The sequence below is a fragment of the Phocoena phocoena genome, chromosome 3 (genome assembly GCF_963924675.1).
Source record: "Phocoena phocoena chromosome 3, mPhoPho1.1, whole genome shotgun sequence".
Lineage (NCBI taxonomy): Eukaryota > Metazoa > Chordata > Mammalia > Artiodactyla > Phocoenidae > Phocoena > Phocoena phocoena.
This window is the reverse complement of record NC_089221.1, coordinates 102,048,458-102,066,593: the sequence shown is the minus strand read 5'-3', so window position 1 is coordinate 102,066,593 and position 18,136 is coordinate 102,048,458. Positions and strand designations below refer to the sequence as shown.

General features: G+C 41.3%; 1 protein-coding gene across 1 annotated transcript in view; it reads right to left on the bottom strand.

The window, feature by feature from the left end:
- The window catches only part of SNX24 (sorting nexin 24), a 170,763-nt gene that overhangs the window by 52,422 nt on the left and 100,205 nt on the right, over positions 1-18,136 (bottom strand). Inside the window, exon 3 of the mRNA XM_065874455.1 lies at positions 9,127-9,231. Within this exon, the coding sequence (XP_065730527.1) occupies positions 9,127-9,231 (105 nt within the window). The remainder of the gene's footprint in view (positions 1-9,126; positions 9,232-18,136) is intronic.

The window sequence follows — 18,136 nt, the reverse complement described above, 5'->3', positions numbered from 1 at the left end:
CAAGTGCACACGGAACATTCTCCAGGACAGATCACATCTTGGGTCACAAATCAAGCCTCGGAAAATTTAAATTGTATCAATCACCTTTTCTGACCACAACACTGTGAGACTGGAAATCAATTACAGGAAAAAGACTGTAAAAAACACAAATACATGGAGGCTAAACAGTTCACTAAAAAATAACCAAGAAATCACTGAAGAAAACAAAGAAGAAATTAAAAAATACATAGAAACAAATGACAACGAAAACACGATGACCCAAAACCTATGGGACACAGCAAAAGCAGTTCTAAGAGGGAAGTTTACAGCAATTCAATCTCACCTCAAGAAACAAGAAAAACCTCAAATAAACAATCTAACCCTACACCTAAAGCAACTAGAGAAAGAAGAACAAAGAAAACCTAAAGTCAGTAGAAGGAAAGAAATCATAAAGATCCAAGCAGAAATAAATAAAATAGAAATGAAAAAACAATAGCAAAGATCAATAAAACTGAAAGCTGGACTTCCCTGGTGGCGCAATGGTTGAGAGTCCACCTGCCGATTCAGGGGACATGGGTTCGTGCCCTGGTCTGGGAGGATCTCACATGCCACAGAGCGGCTGGGCCCGTGAGCCATGGCTGCTGAGCCTGCGCGTCTGGAGCCTGTGCTCCGCAATGGGAGAGGCCACAACAGTGAGAGGCCCGCATACCGCAAAAAAAAAAATTAAATAATAATAAAAAAAAAACCCTGAAAGCTGGTTCTTTGAGAACATAAACAAAATTGATAAACCCTTAGAGAAAAGGGAGAGGACACAAATAAATAAAATTAGAAATGAAAAAGGAGAAATCACAACTGACACCACAGAAATACAAAGAATTATAAGAAACTATTAAAAATAACTATATGCCAATAAAATGGACAACCATGAAGAAAGGGACAAATTCTTGGAAAGGTACAATTTTCTAAGACTGAACCAAGAAGAATTAGAAAATATAAACAGACTTATCCCAAGTAATTAAACTAAAACCATAATTAAATATCTTCCAACAAACAAAAGTCCAGGACCAGACGGCTTCACAGGTGAATTCTATCAAATATTTAGAGAAAAGCTAACACCTATCCTTCTCAAGCTCTTCCAAAAAATAGCAGAGGGAGGAAGCCCCCCAAATTCATTCCACAAAGGCACCATCACCCTGAAACCAAAACCAGAAAAAGGTATCACAAAAAAAGAAAATTATAGACCAATATCTCGGATGAACATAGATGCAAAAACTCTCAACAAAATACTAGCAAACAGATTCCAGCAACACATTAAAAGGATCATACACCATGATCAAGTGGGATTTATCCCAGGGATGCAAGGATTCTCCAATATACGCAAATCAATCAATGTGATACACAATATTAACAAATTAAGGAATAAAAACCATATGATCATCTCAATAGATACAGAAAAAGCTTTAGACAAAATTCAACACCCATTTATGATAAACTATCTCCAGAAAATGGGCATAGAGGGAACCTACCTCAACATAATAAAGGCCATATATGACAAACCCACAGCAAACATCATACTCAATGGTGAAAAACTGAAAGCATTTCCACTAAGATCAGGAACAAGACAATGATGTCCACTCTCGTCAGTCTTTTTCAACATAGTTTTGGAAGTCCTAGCCATGGCAATCAGAGATGAAAAAGAAATAAAAGGAATACAAATTGGAAAAGAAGAAGTAAAACTGTCACTGTTTACAGATGACATGATACTATACATAGAAAATCCTAAAGATGCTACCATGAAACTACTAGAACTAATCAATCAATGAATTTGGTAAGGTTGCAGGATACAAAATTAACGCATAGAATTCTGTGGCATTCCTATACACTAACAACGAAAATTCAGAAAGAGAAATTAAGGAACCAATCCCATTTACCATCGCAACAAAAATAATAAAATACTAGGAATAAACCTACCTAAGGAGGCGAAAGACTTGTACTCAGGAAACTATAAAACACTGATGAAAGAAATCAAAGATGACATAAACAGATGGTGAAATATACCATGTTCTTGGATTGGAAGAATCAATATTGTGAAACTGATTATACTACCCAAAGCAATCTACAGATTCAATGCAATCCTTATCAAACTACCAATGGCATTCTTCACAGAATAAGAACAAAAAATTTTACAATTCGTATGGAAACACAAAAGACTCCAAAGAGCCAAAGCAATCTTGAGAAAGAAAAATGGAGCTGGAAGAATCAGGCTCCCTGACTTCAAACTATACTACAAAGCTACGGTAATCAAGACAGTATGGTACTGGTAGGAAAACAGAAATACAGATCAATGGTACAGGATAGAAAGCCCAGACATAAACCCATGCACATATGGTCACCTAATTTATGACAAAGGAGGCAAGAACATATGATGGAGAAAACACAGCCTCTTCAATAAGTGGTGCTGGGAAAACTGGACAGCTACATATAAAAGAATGACATTAGTACACTACCTAACAGCATACATAAAAATAAACTCCAAGTGGATTAAAGACCTAAATGTAAGACCAGACACTATAAAACACTTAGAGGAAATGATAGGAAAATACTCTTTGACATAAACCACAGCAAGATCTTTTTTGACCCACCTCTTACGAGTAATGAAAATAAAAACAAAAATAAACAAACAGGACCTAATGAAACTTAAAAGCTTTTGCACAGCAAAGGAAACCATAAGCAAGATGAAAAGACAACCCTCAGCATGGGCAAAAATATTTGCAAATGAAATAACGGACAAAGGATTAATCTCCAAAATACATAAACAGCTCATGGAGCTCAATATCAAAAAAACAAACAGCCCAATTAAAAAATGGGCGGAAGACCTAAATAGACATTTCACCAAAGAAGACATACAGATGGCCAAGAGGCATATGAAAAAATGCTCAACATCACTCATTATTAGAGAAATGCAAGCCAAAACTACAATGGGGTATTATTATCTCACACTTATCAGAATGGCCATCATCAAAAAATCTAGAAACAATAAATTGTGGAAAGGGTGCAGTGAAAAGGGAATCCTCCTGCACTGTTGGTGGGAATGTAAATTGATACAACCACTGTGGATAACAGTATGGAGGTTCCTTAAAAACTAAAAATAGAACTACCATATGACCCAGCAATTCCACTACTGGGCATATACCTTGAGAAAACTGCAATTCAAAAAGACACACGCACCACAAAGTTCACTGCAGCACTATTTACAATAGCCAGGACATGGAAGCAACCTAAATGTCCATCGACAGATAAATGGATAATGAAGATGTGGCACATATATACAATGGAATATTACTCAGCCATAAAAATAAACGAAATTGAGTTATTTGTAATGAGGTGGATGGACCTAGAGACTGTCATACAGAATGAAGTAAGTCAGAAAGAGAAAAACAAATACCATATGCTAACGCATATATATGGAATCTTAAAAAAAAAGTGGTACTGATGAACCTAGTGGCAGGCCAGGAATAAAGACATAGATATAGAGAATGGGCTTGAGGACACAGGGAGGGGGAAGGGTAAGCTGGGACGAAGTGAGAGAGTGGCATGGACATATATACACTACCAAATGTAAAATAGACAGCTAGTGGGAAGCAGCAGCATAGCACAGGGAGATCAGCTCGGTGCTTTATGACCAGCTAGAAGGGTGGGATAGGGAGGGTGGGAGGGAGGCTTAAGAGGGAGGGAATGTGGGGATGTATGTATGCATATGGCTGATCCACTTTGTTGTACAACAGAAACTAACACAGTATTGCAAAGCAATTATACTCCAATAAAGATCTATTAAAAACAAAACCAAAACATGGATGTTTGAACTAAGCCCAACTATATCAGTTATCATAAAAACATGTGGCAATTTTTAATATACCTTTCTTCTTATAGATTAAGCAGCCAAGTTACGATGTAAGAGATTTGCTTTAAAAACTTCATCTGATTTTATACAGTTCATTGTACTCAAGAATTCAAGAATACACATATTGCAAGCACACATGGTCCATTTTAACAGATGCTTCATGCACTACTGGAGAAGTTAAAAATACAATACTGTTTAATCCAGTGCAGACTTCTGACCAAACGGAACATTATACTGCATAGCATAATTTAAATAACGAACGAGGGGCAGGCTAGTCAGGTCAATAGGGTCTTCTGAAGACAGCACTCTGCATCTACTGTCTAACAAAACAGCTTAACCCCAGCTGTGGCAATGTTTTCTTTGAATGAACCTTTTTTTAGGGATTAATATTAGCTTCGATTATCTTTAGTCATGAGTTGCTATGAGCTATTTCTGTTCAGCTCCCAAAACTCACTGTACATTTAATTATTTTTCACTCCTTTATGAAAAGGATGAAAACATAACTGTTTTTCCTAAGTTAGTGACATAAGATGTGGGTCTCTTTCTCAGAAAGATAAATTTCACATTATTTCAACAAAGAGCACAAGTGATGTACACAAAATTTCCGTGAAAAATCTTTGTCTAAAAATTATAAGAGCTTGCCATTTAAAGCTACTACTGAAGAATGGCAAGGGACCTGACCATTAAGCCAGCCTCAAATAAATAAATGAAGCCACAGCTAAACCTCAACCTTGCTGACCATTTGTTTTTTCTTTCTGTAATATTGTGGGCTTCTTCTCTGATGTACTGAAATGTTGCCAGGTTATGTCTGGCCTCAGAGGGTTTCTTCATTCGTTGTGCTCTGTCCTTGTGGAACCTTGTCTGTGTAAAGTCCCATATCCTCCAGTTTGGGGAAATTTTTAAGTGTTTTTTCTTTTGATTATTCTCTTCCCTACTTTTGTATTTTCCCCTCTTCTTTCTCTCTGGGCCTCCAGAATGAAAGAGGACATTAGACTTGAATTGGTCCTCTGTGTCTCTTGTCTTCTGTTGCAACTTTTGTCTCTGTACTCTACGGAACAGTTTCCCAACTAGAGAGAGCAACTCCCGAATGTTTTCAACTGGAGAAAACAACTAATTCTAAGAATTCTCATGTGCTCTCCGATTGTTCCTTTTACATAGTATCCTAGTGTCATCTTTTGGATGTAATACCTTTGAGAAGCTCTCTAGATATGTTAAATCAATTTGTAAGATATATGTTGTGTTCTGAATTATCTCCTTCCTGAAGAGTCAGTGCTTTCATTCATCTTGGTCTTTTTCTTCAATGCCTGGTGATCCCTGGTTATCAGATCTCACTGCAGAAAGCAGCTTCGGTGGGTTTCCTCTGCTAGTAGGTCAGTAGGAGTGCTCGTCACAGGCTTCCTTCTGAGTGTGGGAAAGACATGGTGGGCTTTTCCTTGAGGTAAGGGGATGGGGAGGGGGTTGTCAACTTGGGGGCCCTAATATCCACATCAGAAGCTTTAGCTTTCCTCAGCCATTCTGTTTAGTGTTTTGTTGTATTGTTTTATTTTCAAGAAAATAGTCTTACAAATTTTTTGGCGTGGTCATAAACATCAGTATGTATTCTGTACAGAATAAGTGGCCTGAGCACCCATCCCATGTGTACTCCTTGAATGACCCAAGTGTGTTCAGTTTCACTGCTCACCTCAGCCTCGGCCTCACCTGCCAGCTCTAGGTCCAGAAGCTCCATCTCCAGCACAGCTGTGGGCGGGCCATCTCCCACACCCACCGTAGCTCTCATGGCTGAGCTTGGGCCCTGCTTTTTGCATCTATTCACATGCTCCCAGAACATTCCATCTTCCAGGAAACTGTTAAAATGTTTTCTTCCTTTGATGAGGCCCTCTTTTCCTTGCCCATCCACCACCTTACTGTTGGGGTTTATTCCTTTTTAAATGTTTTCTTTTTAAATGACTTCTTTTTTTAAATAAATTTACTTATTTTATTTATTTTTGGCTGTGTCGGGTCTTTGTTGCTGTGCACGAGCTTTCTCTAGCTGTGGTGTGCGGAGGCTACTCTTCGTTGCAGCATGCGGGCTCCTCACTGCGGTGGCTTCTCTTGTTGTGGAGCAGGGGTTCTAGGCACGCAGGCTTCAGTAGTTGTGACTCATGGGCTTAGTTGCTCCGCAGCATGTGGGATCCTCCCGGACCAGAGCTCAAACCCATGTCCCCTGCATTGGCTGGTGGATTCTTAACCACTGCACCACCAGGGAAGTCCCTCCTTTTTAAGTTTTTATACTTTTGTTTCAGTGGGGTCTCAGGAAAGGTGGAAAGTCACTTCAAACCAGGAGATAAAACTATTATATAAACCATGTCTGATGGTCAAATCAGTTTAGGAAAACCAAATTAATTTATTCTTAAGATTTTTGTTTCTATGCAGATGACATAACACAGAAAACAGATGTATACTCACAATTTTCAAATATTCAAATCAAAGATTTAAAAAAAATCTACTGATCAAGGAAGTTGGGGATAGCCAATTAAATTGTGATGGTTTATGATTATATTTTCCTTTACTTTTATTATTATATCCTTAAGAAAAACTCTACCTCAAGGCTGAAAGTTTTCTCCTGATTTAAAAAATCTACAGTGCATAACAAAAAGAGCCTATACTGGGAGTTAAGAAACTAAAATTCCAGTCCCATCTCTTTAACTAATATACTTAGGAAGTGAGGCAAATTTCTTAATTCCACTGGACTTGTTTCTCCAACTCTAAAATAAAAGAGCGGTGTGGGCTAACTTAGGAAATGTGTGTTGAATCCATCCATGGTCTAGAGGGTACTAGTTGCTTCTTGAACAAAAGGAAGAGTTTTCTCTGGCCCTTCCAAGAGCTAATTGGCCTGTTTTATGGGTGGTAAACTGTGACCAGAGGGATGATCATGAACTTAATTGAAGGGCAGGAGACAAGCTGGACTAGATACGGTCTAAGTTCCCTGTGAGCTGAAGATGCTATGGCTTGAGGGTATTAATACTTTCTTAGGTTTACGGGCCTGAACAGGGCCATCCTTTGTACCTCAAGCCGAGATGGATTCGCTGCACGATACTGCCTGCTGAGAAGTGCTAGTGGCACTTAAACTCAGGGGTTCAGACTGGTGCTGAGGGTGAGTGGGATTCTAACTGGAGTTACAAAGGCGAGTAGAAGGAACAGTGATAACTGTCTTACTTCCAAAGAGACTTAAACACCAAACGCTATCAAGAAATGACACCTAAGCCAGGGTTTTCATTTCACTGGCGGTCGATCAAGCATCCACACTCATCTTTGTAACTTCCATTTGGCTCCCAGGGCATGCAAATAGAAACAGGGGGAAGAGGGGGAAGCCGGAGAAGAGAAAAAGTGCCCTTGAACTCCTTCAGGACTTAATTGACAACAAACTGAATATTAAACGCACAAGAGCAAACAAGCCCTCTCAGTCCTTCAACCACATCTTTCAAGCTCTGTTTCTGAGAATAGAAAATTCTAAGCTTAATTTGAGTGTCACTGTAAACTCCTCTCTGTGCCAGATGATCTTAACCACATATTTATATCCAAAGTACAAACAACTTAAAATGTTTACACTGAGTAGTAATGGGAGTCATGTGTCAAATACAATGGTAGGAAAAAGAGCAAAGCTTTCTTCAGAACTAAAGCTTGAAGATATACAATATCTGTGGAAAATCTGGCTTACAAATTAGAATGCATTGTTTACCTATTCCATTTAATTATAGAGAACGTGCATTTTTACCCTTTGCATACAACATCTAATGTCTCGTTTTTTGGTTTGGTTTTGCTCTGCAGTGCAGCCCAAGGCTCTGGAAGTCTCATAGTTCCATATACAGAGTCTCAAGGCACATGGCCACACAGTTTCCTGTCATTTGTGGCCTCCACTTCCTTTAATCTCTCACTGCCAGGGAGAGGCAGTGAAGGATCTATCCACCACGTCCCAAAGCAGAAGAACAAAGGCAGTGAAGAGAGCCCTCCTCTGTGGTTCAGAGGGCCTCCACGTGTCAGCTTTCCTATTTGAATACTGTAAAAACCAAGAAAACTGCAGGAGACCAGGGATGGACTCTTGGCATCTTTCTACTGGGACAGAGTCCTGTGAACTGATCACTTAGTACAAGCCTGTGGTGACACCTTCTCCTCAGCTTCTAGTTACTAGTCATTCAGGCAAAACCAACCAGAAAAGCTCTGTAGAGGACATAGCATATGGCTTCACACAGTCCACAGCTACCCGCCCAAATAAAATCCACCAAGGGTTAATGCTTAAGGGGGTGATGAAGATAGCAATGGATGAACACAGTCATGGCTGCTGACTTCTTTGATGCAACATGTCTTAGATAGATCATCGCGGTAAACTCAGAACTCCAAGGTGATGTCCAGCTCTTCATTCTTTGAGAGCCAAGGTTCCCCACCCCTTCCCTCCTGGCCATGCTCACCTCAGGCAGTCTCATGCGTCTGCCCCTCAAGTGGACTCATGTGTCCTGGTGAACACAAGGCTCCCACAGCCCCCCAACCCTTCTCTCAGCACTTGCCTCACGCAGTACTCTTTGGATTAATGATGACTACACTGAATATTCACCTGAGGCCACTAGCCCTTTGTTTTAAAACTCAGAGAAGCTGACACCACCTCACGTTTTCCTTTTGCTTTTTCTGTCACTTGGCAGACAGACTGCTTTGTCTTATCTTACTTTAGGTAGTTCTGTTTGCTCCTCTTAGCTACAGAAAAAAGCATCCTCTGCATTCTTTTAAAAACATACATTTTAATTTTCAAAGAAGTTGGTACTTGAACAGAAGTAATTTTTATATACTCATTCTCAATTTGATTCCATAGGTGTACTAGCCAGGCCCACTGAAAATGCAGTTTCTCTTATTATCTCCCCAACACCCAACACCTAAAGGCTGGGAATGCTATGAAGAAGCAGCAAATCTTGGAGGGGAAAACAAAAAACAGAAAGTAATTTGTAGGGCTGAACAAAAACACGGACAGACCCCTCTGCATCGGTTTTTACTTTTATACTAATTTTTCACTTCCCAAATCCATATAACCAATTTTAAATAGAACTTAACTAAAGCTAAAAGAACCAACCAACAACATACTTATAATTTTAAACTTTCTTTTCACTCAGAATGTTTGGTTGCTTGATATATTCTGTATCTTACCCATAAGTTCTGAGAAAAAAATATTGAGATATATGACTCTTTAAGCTACATTAATTGAGGATCTAAACACATCTTACCTGTAAATACGTTTCCAAACCTTGTCGTCGTTGTTCCAAGACTTTCGGGACCCAGTTCCGAACATGTTTGGAAGGGATTTCTGGAGTTTTAATACATTTCTTAAGCTATAAAGACAGAAAAAAACATAGAAAATGTGTTTTAATTATAATGACATTATTTGAGGGAAAAGCCAATAAAAGGAAGTGAACCACTGCTATCTCCAATAAAAATATAGAGGAAAATATATATACACTGAAATTTCATCAAAAATTCTTTCTTTAGCTGTCCTAAATGTTCAGGTTTCAGGACAAGAGTTCTGTGTTTTGGTAGTTGTTGTTATTGTTATACATCATCTGGCATTTCAGATGGGAATTATTTTTCCTGAAGAATTAAGAGTTCAGTAAATGAACTATAAAGGAAGTATAGAAGTTTATAATTTCCAAAAACAATTAATACAACAAAATTTTAGTTGGAAGAAGTACTTTTCTTTTTATAAATTTATTTATTTTTGGCTGCATTGGGTCTTTTGTTGCTGGGCTTGGGCTTTCTCTTGTTGCAGCGAGTAGGGGCTCCTCTCCTTTGTGGTGCCTGGGCTTCTCATTGCGGTGGCTTCCCTTGTTGCAGAGCACAGGCTCTAGGCGCACAGGCTTCAGTAGTTGTGGCACGCAGGCTGTAGAGTGCAGGCTCAGTAGTTTTGTCACATGGGCTTAGTTGGGCATGTGGGATCTTCCCAGACCAGGGCTCGAACCCACGTCCCCTGCACTGGCAGGTGGATCCTTAACCACTGCGCCACCAGGGAAGCCTGAAGAAGTACTTTTCTGATGAAAAGTCTTTCTACATATTTTTCACATAAAAAAGGAAGACAGAATGCAATTGTTTATAACCATCATCCCTGGAAATGCCATATGAACTAGACCACATCATATGGAGAGTTTCTTAAAAGTTCTATTAAAAAAAAGTTCTATTAAAAAAAGTTCTAAAAAGAAAAGACTGATCCTTCCAAAATTCCTAAGCATTAGGTCTAAATTTTGTTCATGAAAACTGAGTGATGGTTCTCAGGTAAGCCTTTCTGGGCAGCAGTCTTAAGGGACTATATAGATAAAGGAAAATTCTATCGGACGTTGAGTTAGAGCTGCCTGTCACAGGTGCATCCTACCATATCCGCATCCTAAATATGTGAATATTACCTTACAGGGCCAAGTACTTTATATATCTGATTAAATTAAGTGTCTTACAATGGAGAGATTACCCTAGATTATCCAGGTGGGCTCAATGTAATCGTAAGGATCCTGATTTATCGGGAGGGAAGCACGAGGACCAGGGTCAGGGAGAGACTGGAAGATGCTACATGACTGGCTTAGGTGATGGAGAAAGGGTCATGACCACCGCTGACCTGTGGAAGCCAGAAAAGGGAAAGGAATGAATTGTCTCCTCTAGCCCATTGATACCTTAACTTTAGCCCAGTGAAACTCAATTTGGATTTCCGACCTTGAGAGGTATAAGATAATAAATTTCTGTTGTTTTAAGCCACTAAGTTTATGCTAACTTGTTACAGTGGCAACACAGACAAAGCTAACACACTGTCTCTAAAATGGAAAGACTTAATGCTCTGAGTAAAAAGTTGGAAAATTTAACTGAGACTGCTCCTTTACTACACATGCAAAGAAATGGCATAATGACCTCTAAGAAAACGCACACAGCTAAACCCCAGCACCTAAAACTGTAATAAAAAAAGTTCTCATACACAAGCATATCTTCATTAACCACTGTAAGCTGTTGCACACTATGAAAAAGGGGTTTTTGTGCATTTCAAAGATGAGCACTTGTCTCAAGACGTTAGGCTGAGCCCATGCTTGCCTTCTCCCTCCATACCCGAAGCGCCACTAACAGAACACTGTGAAAGTATTAGCTGCAAGCCCAAATCTATCCTCCTTGTCTTCCTCACCAAACTCCTAAATTATTGGAAACAATACTGCATTCAGCTAAATTCAGCTTAAAAAGCTAAATTTCCCACACCCCCTTGCAGAGAGTGGAGGTCAAAGGTAATCAGAAATCACTGAGAAAAGTGTTCCATAAAATCTCTTTTAAAGTGGAACAGACTCAGCTAGCTGGTACCTTCTATACTACTCCCCTTTCACCCCTTCCTGCCTAGAATGCGACTATGATTGCTGGAGCTGCTGTGACTGTTTGCCACCATGAGGGAACTCTTAGGATGGAAGACAGGTGTCCAGATGAGCAAGCAGAAAAAAGGACTTGGTGCCTGCACACTGCCTGGAGCTGCCACAACACCCCAGACTGGCCGCCTCCAGACTTGCTTTCTAAGAGGAAAAAAATAGCCCCCCTGCCTCTTTTTTTAAGGTTACTGGTATTTGGACTTCCTGTTTCCTAAATTCAGTCCTGGTAGATATTAGAAAAAGAAAAAGGCCAAAGGGAATAGGCCTCAGAACAACACAGAGAACAGTGCAGGGAGGAAGGGGCAATCACCAAGCAAGAGATTAACAGCTTTTTAAACAGACGGGAAGCAGAAGCATGATCTAAAGAAAACACTGGAGCAGAGGAAGCCCCAGCCCAGACCTCCTCAGGAACGGACTACAGAGGGTCTGGACATCAATCTTCTCAGCAGCCTGAGAGGCTCTGTGCTCAGGACTGGCATAAGAGGAGGAGGGAATGGGAAGAGGGATCAGTCTATGCCCCAGCCTGTGCCAAAGACCACAGAGATGACTAGCAGCCCAGTGTCATCCCTAAGCATGCACACCCTCCCCCAGTAAAAAAGGGTCAGTGTTCCTAAAGAAACTGAATGAAGTGTTTGGGTTGAAGAAGGGTATTTGCCATTCTAGTCATTCTGGTTTTCATGGGGTCCCCAGCCTAATATCTGCCTCTCTACCCTCATTCCCTATAATGAAGCCCTTAAATTAACACACTCTACAGATACCAGACTTATGTACCCAAAGCAGAGGGACCAGTGACAAATACCCAGAATAACTGGATGGGCAATCAAAGATCACTTTCATAGGAAAGCCAGCACTATGAAAGAGAAAGGACAAGAAAAACAAATGGAACAACTAATCCCAAAGGAAACAGAGAAATCAAATAACAGAAGAGATCTTTAATATCCGCAGGGAGATTTGAGAAGATATTGCTTCTATAAAACAAGAACAGGTTTTTAAAAAACCCAAGAACAGGTTGCTATGAAAAAGAAACCATCAGAGAAGAAGAAAGAGATGACAGAAATTAACAAAACATGACAGAGAAATAAGTTAAAAGAGGTAGAATATAAAATGATGGAAGTCTCTCAAAGTGTAGAATAAACAAAATGAGAGAAAGGGTAGGTGAAAAGATAAAACACATATCGGATTAATCTAGGAGATTTAATATGAAAGTAATAAGCCTTTCATAAAGAATAGAAGACATTTTCAAAGAAAAGCAATTTTTATAGGACCTAATATATGTCTTCAGATTAAGGACCTATTGAGGACCAGCATAATGTATAAAAAAGGATCCACATTTACTGACATTTATCAGTTGAGATTTCAGAATATTGAGGACAGAGAGAAGACAGAGGGAAAAACATTAGTTGGCAAACAAAGGAAGCAGAACTGTATCGGCAACTGACTTGTCACCAGCAACGATGGATGCTAGAAGATCAATGCTCCAAAGATCCAATTTGACGTGGATTTTTATAACCAGAATCTCATCAATTAAGTGTGAGAGAAAGTTTACCTCCCATGCCTTCTTTTACCCAAATTTGAGCATGTAATTCCAGAAAACTGAGAAATTAAACCAAGGAAGAGGAAAAATAGGATCAGGACTCATAGCTCTACCCCATCAGCATGGGGAAGGGAAACCCAAGGGCAGCTGAGCACAGCAGGCCTAGAGAACTATCAGTCTAGGTTAAAACAAAAAACTCCAGGAAGAAGGTGGATTCCATGTAGCAGAGAGTATGGAGAAGATGGATAAATTTAGGATTTGTTAAAGTACATTATTCTTTTGTCTATCAGAAAAAATAAGTTCTAGGGTAAACAAAGAGCTCCTGAGGAAGGTCATGGAACAGAAGACACCAAGCTCCTCCTATGTGTTAGGGACACTCCTGCCTTCATAGGGCTTGCATACCAGGAAACGGACAAAAAAACAATAAACATGTTAATAAAACAGGGTGAGGGCAGAGAGTAACAGACGGGGGTGTGCGCTGGGGCGCAGCTGGGGAAATGACTGTGTGAGGTGAGAATGTCTCAGGAACCACCTGAATCAGGTGGGAGCCAGGGTTAGGAGCTGGAGAGGGGCCACTGCAGCAGAGGCAGCAAGGGAAAGGGAGGGCCGAGCCTGGTGTTCCAAACTCAGCAAGGAGGAGACGGTTCAGAGAGGTGCAGCATCAGACACTGTAGGGCCTTGCAGGCCGCAGAGGGAATTTGCTTATCATTTTACATGGGAAGCAAATTGAATGTCTTAAGCAAGGGAATGATCTGATAAAATTTTTACTTTAAAGAGCTCGTGCTAGATTCTATGAACAAGATGGACTGTAAGGGGGTGGGATCAAAGCAGGGAGACCAGTCAGCAGCTCCTGTAGGAGTCCAGGCAAAAGACGACGGTGACGTGGACTATGGTCGTGGCAGTGGAGGTGGGGAGAAGCAGAGTAGGTGACAAGTGGAGGTGACAGAGTGACCCCAAGACTTTGACTGTTTCAGGTCTTTGACCTCAGCTGGCAGCGCCCTGTTTATGAAAGGTGGTAGAATGCCAGGTTTAGACTAGGTGGCAGAGAACATTATTTATCTCCCCAAATCCACCGTCCCTCTCTTCTGTAGAACAGAACTCCTAATTTTGAGCTAAGTACATGACTGCCCAGAATAAAGAACACATCTCCCAGTCTCCCTGGAAGCTATGTGTGGCCATATGACTGAATTCTGGACAAAGGCAAGTAAACAGACATGTCTGTGCAACTTTCAGGAAGTGTTCTTAAAGGGAAGGACTGTTTCCTTTCCTCCTTCCTGCCGGCTGACTTGCCCATGTAACAGCTAGACCTGGAGCAGTCACCTTCCACCATGAGATGGAAGCCTTGTGTTGAGAAGAGGGAAACCACAAGAGGAAAGCCTGGGTCCCTGAGGCCCATGAAACTGCCACACCGGCCTTAGATATTTATGTGAGAGAGAAATAAAGGTGTATCTCACTGTTAAGGTCACCATTATTTTAGTTCTAGCGTCACCTGCAGCAAAATCGAATACCACAGTGGGGATATGGCTGATACTGCAAGCTGCCTGTTCAATATTCACTACCTTCTTCTTCTTGTAAAATAAAACAAAACAAGCAAAAAAACACCAGTGTCATTCAGAGGGCCAAAATGCTAAGCAAAAAAAAATTGATTTCCCAGGTTCCTTTATAATATGACAGAGCTGTTAATGATAGGCAGTTTAAGTCCACTGGGTTGGGCTCCTGTTTTCCTGAAAAAGAGAAACTGGCTCTTCTTTCTGCCAGAAATGTGGAAACAATGCCTGGAGGGACAGCAGCTATGTTGTAACCAGAGGGTGAAAGTCACATGCTAAAGTAAAGATGGTGAAGTGGAAAGATAAAAGGAGCCTGGAACACAGATATTACAGAATCGATACATCAACTTGGACTGCCTGCTTTTAGTTTTCTTGTAATGTGAGAATTAGTTTTATTTTTTATTTTTTGCGGTTCGCGGGCCTCTCACTTGTTGTGGCCTCTCCTGTTGTGGAACACAGGCTCCGGACGCAGACTCAGCGGCCATGGCTCACGGGCCCAGCCACTCCATGGCATGTGGGATCTTCCCGGACTGGGGCGTGAACCCGTGTTCCCTGCATCAGCAGGTGGACTCTCAACCACTGCGCCACCAGGGAAGCCGCAATGTGAGAATTATTAATCTCTCACTTGTTTAAGGGACCTAGTCAAGTTTCTATTATATCCAACCAAAGATAATCCTGACACAGAGGAATCAGTTGTTCCGTTTTGGTGATTTCAAGTCAGAGATGCCCAACAGGCAACCGAGTGGAGATAATTTGCAGGCAATTGTATACGAGTCTGTAAACTGGGAGTGAGAATATCTAAGTGGTATTGAGAGCCACGGAACTAGAGGCCACGACATTGGGAGTTCGGTACAGATGGAGGAAAAGGTCTGTGAGGGGCATAATCCTGAGAAGCTCTCAAGATGCTGCCTCGTGGTGCACATGCCTATAAAATTCCTTCCCTTGGGTCTGGATAGGACCTGTGAATGTGGTGAGATAGTCACTCCTTTGATTGGGTTACATTACACAACGAGACAGGCAATCCCTTGATCAGGTCCCACTTTATGAAACCCAGTCCCAGCCGACTGCTGGCTTTGAAGAAGTAGGCTGTGTGTTATGACAAAGCCACATGGCTAGGACCTGAGGGTGGCCTCGAGGAGGGGAGAACCACCTCTGGCTAACCATCGCCAAGAAAACAGTGGATCTCAGTCCTATGACTGCAAGGAACTGAATTCCACCCAAATGAGGACATGACAACGTGAAGAGGACCCCGAGCCTCAGATGAGATCACAGTCTTGGCAACACCTGACTTCAGCCCGATGAGACTCTGAGCAGAGAAGCCAGCTAACCTGTGCCCTGACTCCTGACCCGCGGGGACACTGAGGTAACACATTTGTGTGGTTAAAGCTGCTACATTCGTGGCAATCTGTTACCCTGCAGGAGAAAACGAATACAAAGTCCACGGCCTGAGACATCCAACTCTGAGGGGCAGGGAAGAGAGGCAGGGCAAACAGTGAGGAGGCGGTGAAATGGTAAGTTGAGTCAGAGAAGTGTTTCTAGAAGGGGCATGATCAGACTGTGCAGAGCGATCCTGCAAAGTCAAAGACACTGTGTAAAGAAGAGCGGGAAGCGGGAAGGCAGAGGCTCCTCTTCCCAGGAATTATACTGAGAGAGGAGAGCAAGGGGGTGAACATGGGAGGGAAGCATGGGGTCAAAGGTGAGTTCTATTTCGTTCAATGGGAAATACTATAATATATTAATTTATTGATGAGACTGATTCAGTATTGGGGGAGGGGAGAGAGAGAGAGAGGAGTAATTTATGATTATCTGTAAGGGAATAAATACATATCTCATCTCCACACTATTTGAGGTATTTCTCAAACAAGAACAAAGCCAGAAAATGCTAATTACTTGGAGGTAAAAAGCTTATTAAGTTTCACTTTAAACAAAAAGAAACTTCTTTAACACTACTGAACCACAACATTTCTTACATTTCAGAATAGAAAACCAACTCCATTATCTGTCCTTCTCTCCTTCTTATAAAAAATCTTGAAGATATAGTACTGAAAAGATTTTTCCTTTTTATGTGTGTCAGGAGTACTGAGGAAGCCGATCATCATAGCTGCTGGGCTCGGTGACAGCGTTTGTAGGTGAGTAATGAAGGGCTCTAGATGAGGAGAGACAAACCCAAGACAGTATGTGTCCAGGAGGGCTCAGCTGCTTATAAGATAAATACCCCTCTGCCAGTCCATCTGATGATTAACTGCGTCCAGGCTGCGTCCAGCCACACGGCCTTTCTGATCCCCACAGATAGTGACCAGATTCCGCGATACCACAAACACAATCTCCTCTGCCTGGCATGACCACTCCCTTCCCTTCTCGTAACTGTTAGAGGAGCTGACACAGAACTTACTCCGTAAAGACCTGCTGCATATATGTTGGTGATAGCAACCATTTTCTACCGAAAGGAACAGAAATACTTTTCCCAAGCACGTGAATAAAAAGATGAAAAAGGGAAAAAAGGTTAAGGAAAGACGTGGGGGACACTTGTGGGAGCATTCAATCTTTTATTCCATGTTGTCACCCTACCTCCTCAGGGTTCCCTTTAGAGACACTTCACGAGGTGCTGTACCCCTGGTTTAGCCCCATATGGCAGTTTTTTGGTTTTTCTGAAATGTGGACTTCGTTAAATTAAATATGAGAAGGCAATAGTCTACTCAAGCCAAAAGTAGGCAGTCACAAGAACTCATTCATTTAGGAATGAACCAGCACCAGGAAATACCCTGAAACTTTTGTGAATAAAAGGCTGGGCTGGAACCGACAGCTGGGAAGGCAATGCAGCCTGGGCTCAGCAGTCTGCCATGCAGGGAAGGCTTTCCTCTCCACACCGGGGACTGGGGCCTCGGGATGGAAGCTGCTTTCCAGGACCCCCATGGACGGTGCAAGTTACCTGGCTGTAGCGGGGCACAGCCTATGGCGCAGGGCAGGGGGTCACAGAGAAAGCTCTTACCCTGTCACAGCCTGGGCCTGAGCCGTGAGGAGAGCACCCTATAACTTAATTTTTTTTTTGAAGATACCCTGCTGAGAGTGACCAGAGAAGAACAGGGTGGGGGTCTGTTCTGGTTTCAGTATGGTGGTCGTGTTTTCCCACCCTGTACTGGCAGAGCTACGAAACAGGGGCAAGTGTAACCTGGGGTTAGACTCACAGTGAACTAAACTCCCACAGTAGAAACTGTTCTTGCTGACCAAAGCACTCCTCCAGCAATTCATAAAAATGCATAATATTCTCCAAATATCCCATTTGCCAAATACTTATTTAACGCCTAATAAGTGCCCAACACTAACAGACAGTGAGGAAGGTACAAAAAATAAGACATGGTCCCTACTTTATTTATTTCCTTCTAGTTTTATTGAGATATGTGGCATACAGCACTGCATAAGTTTAAGGTATACAGCATAACGATTTTACTTACATGAAACGACTGCCACAGTAAGTTTAGTGAATATCCATTGTCTCATCTATAGATACAAAATTAAAGAGAAAGAAAAAAATCTTTTTCCTTGTGATGAGAACTCTTAGGATTTACTCTCTTAACCTTCATGTATAATGTACGGCAGTATTGATTATATTTATCATGTTGTACATTACATCCCTAGTACTTATTTATCTTATAACTGTAAGTTTGTGTCTTTTAACTGCTTTTATTCAATTCCACCTCCCTCTACCGCCCCGACTCTGGTAACCACAAATTTGATCTCTTTTTCTATGAGTTTGTTTGTTTTTGAAGTGTGACTG